Raw genomic sequence first — 4,779 nt, 5'->3', positions numbered from 1 at the left:
CCCGCCTCCCTGTCGGCGTCTGGGTGCTGCCTGTGGCAGGGAGCAGCCGGGGGGGGGCCAGGCTGGTGCCTGCTGGTTTTCAATCCTTATCCGAGCCCATTGCAGCGCTCACCAGCCAGGTCCCATTTTGGGTTACTGCAACCCTTCCCCACCAGGCTGGCCATCGCCGCTGCCCCCCAGGCAAACCCAGCCATCAGCCCCCAGGCAGCATGGCCACAGTTCCCACTCCCCGTGGGCGAGGGAGGGATGGACGGATACTCCGTGGGGTCTAACCAGCGCCAAGGGCAGAAGGACAGCAGCTCACATTGCTCTGCCTGTGCCTATTTGCTACCAAGCCCGCCTACATAAATTAATCAGAGCTAATTGGCCTTTAGGTAAGCCTTCTTTGCAGAGGCTCTGCAAGAAAGACTTTGAAGTGGGATTGCGAGTGGCAAAACCTTTATTTAAACACACAGTGCTATGCAAGGACACGCTCCCGGCCCCAGTATCACTCCCTGCTCCCTTCAGCGCAGATGCCAATAGGTTAAAATCTTGCTGGATAACTTTCACTTCCCATTAAGTGCACCCAGTTTATTTACAGCTCACTGATTACAAGAGACAAACACCATTCATCAGAGGTGACACTTGACAAGAGCTGGCTGCACCCAGCGACAGCAGGACACAAACTACTGGTCCCACAGAGCCTTTCCAAAACAAGGGACCGTGGCTCATCTCTCCCCATCACCGCACTGCCAGGATGGGACCGTCCCTCATGTTTTGGGAGGATTCAACGCTCTGCAGAGGCCCAGGAGATGCATCCTCCAGGTCAGAGGTATGTGTGATGCAAAATAAGATCCTGTGCAGAGATCAACTGCTGCTACAGCTCTGCTCAGCACCAGCTTTGAGATTATTAAGAAAAAGGAGGGAGTTCTCTTCCTCCCCCCCAGTCACAACCAAGCTGCTTTTACTGTCGGTTTCCAGCCCCCAGCTAAGCAGATCCATGCAGCACATTTAAGCTGTTAAGCTTGGCTGAACAGGGCTGCTCTGTGTGCAACTGCTGCTCAGCAGTGGCCAACTTAGAACCGCTCAGAAATAGACGTATATTCACAGACTCCCCACACCAAGAAAGGATTTAGACACTTTCCAGCTCAGCTCTCCAGTTAACAATAACTGGCTCCAGAAACACAGCAGTGATCCAAGGCATGAAGAGGGGTGGGGGCAGAACCCGTGGCACAGCCAGTGCAAGTGCAATAGCTCATTCCTTCCCAGGGGCTGTCGGTGTGCCGCAGTGACCAAGCACTGCCCGTCCTCCCAAACTGGAGACTAAGACGAGGTACGTGGCTGGGACAAAGGCATGAGAGGCTGGAAAGAGCAAGCACAAAGCTGGGATATCAGTTGTGGGGCTCGCCCACCACCACACCACCCACAACTGGACTTCTGCCGGGCTACGTTTGCCGTGCTGCCGGCGGGGCTTCGTCCCAGGCACGGCCCGTCCTAGCCCCAGCGCCAGCCCCGACAGCAGCTTCAGTGTTACTGGTGCAGGTGTCACAGGGCAGGGGGAGAGGAGATGATTGCAGCAGCAGGCGCACGCTTCTCCAGGTACGAGTGCCAGCCGCTGCACGCTGCTGGAACCAGCGTGCCCAGGCCCAGGGAGAGGTGCAAAGGATGCACCGAGAAGCCAGGGAGCCTTTAGGCTTTTCACAGCAATCAAGAAAGTGGCAGCACGAAAAACATCTGACCCCAGTCCCTGCTCTGTCCAAGGACTTTCCATCTCCACTCAGGGCTGGGATGCAGTAGGTGGAGGGGGATGCTCTGGGCCGGGGCACAGACAGAGGCTCCAGGTTTCTTACTCTTCTCACAGTTGGCTCAGGGAACAAGTGCTTGGGGGAGAGGTGGCCCCAAGGCAGTACCAGTGTCCCGCTCATCTCCATCCAGGCAAGGCGAGCCCCGCTGCCCCAGGGCCATTGGGCATCACGTGTAGTTGCCCGGGCCGCCCAGAGGGATCACAAAGACAGAGATGTCATCGCCGGAGCCCAGCTTGTCGTTGGCCAGCCGCCAGCCCCGCTCCTTCAGCACCCCCCGGGACCGCACCACCAGCTCCTGGGCCACCATGGTGTACCTGGGGGGCACAGCACAGCACAGCACAGCTCAGCAGCAGCCCCAGACCCTGCAGGCTCCCTGATGCAGCATCCTGCAGTCCCTGGCAAGGACTGAGAAGCCAGAGGAGCTACCAGTGCAGGAAAGGGTCCCTTGGAGAGGCGAGATCCGAGCTCAGATACTCACATCCAGGGGAGCACTGCATGCTGCGGAGCAACAGCACCAGCACCCAGGCCAGACGGAGGCACGGCCATGACACGGCTCCAAGGAGCAAGGCCGAGGGCACGTGTTAAAGTGCAGGACAGGCTCATCCCCCTGCCCACTTGCAGCTCACCTGCATGGGTCGTTGGGCTCGTAGCTCGTCAGCACCTCCATCACCACGCCAGCCACCTCTTTGTCATTGGTGACATCCCAGAGCCCGTCAGTGCCCAAGACCAGAACATCATCAGGGCAGTGCTCGTACTGCGTGAGGTCGTAAACCTTGACCTGGCAAGCAATGGGGCAAGACACAAGGGTGAGGGGCAGAGAGGCAGAGGAGGCTCCCGCTGCACTGAGCGCACCACGGATCTGGTCACCCCAACCAGCTCTGGCTGTTGCAGAAACCCCTGGGCATGGAGTGGCTGGCAGCCAGGCTCACCTCCGGGAAGCAGGACAGGAAAGGCTTGATCTGGATGTTGGAGCTGAACACCCTGAGGTCGTGGTCTCCCAGGCCCCGCGTGACCCCAATTGTGGCCATCACTCGAGCCTGGAGAACAGCGAAATCGAAAGAAAACTTTAAGCGGCTTCATCTCCACCTCCATTCCCAGCTGAGAATGGCAGCAGTCACAGCACTAACAAAAACAGGCTGGAAACCCCTCATTCAGCAAGGGCAGGCAGGAGGTGACCCCCACACAGCTCCTGCCACAGCACTTCACCTTTTTGCCTTCCCCATAGATAAGCGGAAACTTCAGGTCATCCTCTTCTATCTTTTTGTAAGCCCTGGTTAAAATAACCCAGAGACAACATGTCAGCAGGTGGAGGCTTCCAGCACCTCCCCATCCCACTCGGGACACAGCATCCCCTGGGACAAGGCCCCTTCAAGACTCTGGTACCCAGCGTGCCACAGCCCCCCGCCCTGTGGGAAGGGATGCTGGAGCCGGGCGGTCACACGCAGTGGGACCCCAGTGCCGCCCCTCGGCACAGAGCCTGCCAGCCGGGTTGGGGGGTTACCAGCCATTCATGTTTTGGTCTCTGTACAGCATCTTCTTCCCCAGCTCCTTGGGCTGGATCCTGCGGGGGAACTCCAGGTGGGTGAACTCCTTCCCCAGCAGCTCGGGCCTCAGGAACGCCTGCGGGATGAAGCGGTGGCTCAGCCACAGGGCCAGGAAAGTGGGATCCGCACAGCAGCACCTGCCCCGCCAGCTGGCACTGCCCGCAGCACCTCACCAGGCACCGCGGCACAGGACCCGCCAGCCTGCCGGGACCTCGGCTATGGCACTTTGTGATGGGGATAACATCAGCTGCTCTGCTGCAACTCAAACAGGCGGTGGTAAAGCGGCTTCAAACCACCCGTCTGTGCTACGCTCAGAGCGGAGACAAGAGCTGGGGACAGCCATGCCAACACCCAGCAAGAAGGTGAAGCTTTTGCATGGAGAGTTTTGGGAATAAGGATCTCCAAAAGGGATCAAAACCCAGCAAATTCCAGGAGAAGCTGGAATTTGCCCAGGAGGAGTCAGAGCCGCAAACCTCCTGCGACCCCAGGCTCAGCACAGGGCACGGCACTCGCCCAGGGAGAAGAGCCGATGGGCCTTTTCAGAAACCGTGTCCCGGCTGCGGCTGTGATGAGGGACGAGAAGCAGCACAGAGCCCCTTCCCCGGGCAGCCCCAGAGCCTCCTGGAGCACAGCGTGCAGGGGACTGCGAACAGGGGCAGCGTTGGAAAATGCAGATGGACGAAGAAAGAGCTGAAAGAAAGGAGGAGAGCCCTTGGGAACATGGGAGGGTTCGGTGCAGAGGCACGGAGAGCCCCGTCCCGCTCTGAGGGGGCCCTGACCACAGCCTGGGCACCGTGCAGTGAGCAAGCGTGCGCCTGGCCCCCTGCCTGCGCCTTGCCCATCACAGCCAGCTGGAGAGGATCCCGCTCACAGCGGTGTCCTCCTCTCGGTCATTCAAAAATAGATTCAAGAAAAAATGCCTCAGTGTTTTTCCAAGTACATTGCAAGCCAGGAAATCGCACCCAGCAAGATCTCCTCCAACACAAACACCTCCTCCTCTGTGCTGCCATCAGAGAGGTCTTTATAACCTTAAAAAGTCTCCCTGTGTGGCACAGGGGGGTTTGTCCAGGCCAGGCAGGAGAGGCAGCTTGCAGGAAGAAAGCTAGAAACCCGCTGGCACACGTCAGCTCCCCGCCTCCCCAGGGAGCAGCCAGGGAAGAAACTAGGACTCGGTGCGAGCGCTGCGGCTCCTTGGCTGGCGCTCCTTGGCCGGTGCAGGGTATCCCGCCCGGTGGAGGGAGCGGGGCCGTGCTCCTCCCGGTCACTGCGCAAGCCAGCCCGGTGCTCCTGCAGCAGCGGTGTCAGGGTGCCTGGCCCCGGTTCCCCAGGCAGGAGCAGGACAAGATGGACCGAACTGGCCCCATGCAACTGTACCAAACCGGCCCCAAGCTGAGAGCCCAGGATCCCCAGGTCCTGGCCAGGCCAGGCTCGCCCGCACAGCGCCCCCCGCC

At 59.7% G+C, this 4,779-nt stretch overlaps 1 protein-coding gene across 1 annotated transcript in view; it reads right to left on the bottom strand.

The window, feature by feature from the left end:
* Positions 1 to 1,950: 1,950 nt before the first annotated feature.
* Positions 1,951 to 4,779, bottom strand: part of PPM1J (protein phosphatase, Mg2+/Mn2+ dependent, 1J) — a gene marked incomplete at its 5' end in the record, with an annotated part of 6,358 nt that continues 3,529 nt past the window's right edge. The window contains 5 exons of the mRNA XM_009705286.1: positions 1,951 to 2,098; positions 2,411 to 2,562; positions 2,714 to 2,821; positions 2,991 to 3,054; positions 3,286 to 3,404. Coding sequence (XP_009703588.1) covers positions 1,951 to 2,098; positions 2,411 to 2,562; positions 2,714 to 2,821; positions 2,991 to 3,054; positions 3,286 to 3,404 — 591 coding nt within the window. The remainder of the gene's footprint in view (positions 2,099 to 2,410; positions 2,563 to 2,713; positions 2,822 to 2,990; positions 3,055 to 3,285; positions 3,405 to 4,779) is intronic.

The sequence above is a fragment of the Cariama cristata genome, unplaced genomic scaffold, assembly GCF_000690535.1.
Source record: "Cariama cristata isolate BGI_N322 unplaced genomic scaffold, ASM69053v1 scaffold22818, whole genome shotgun sequence".
NCBI lineage: Eukaryota > Metazoa > Chordata > Aves > Cariamiformes > Cariamidae > Cariama > Cariama cristata.
This window is presented reverse-complemented; position numbering and strand designations above follow the sequence as displayed.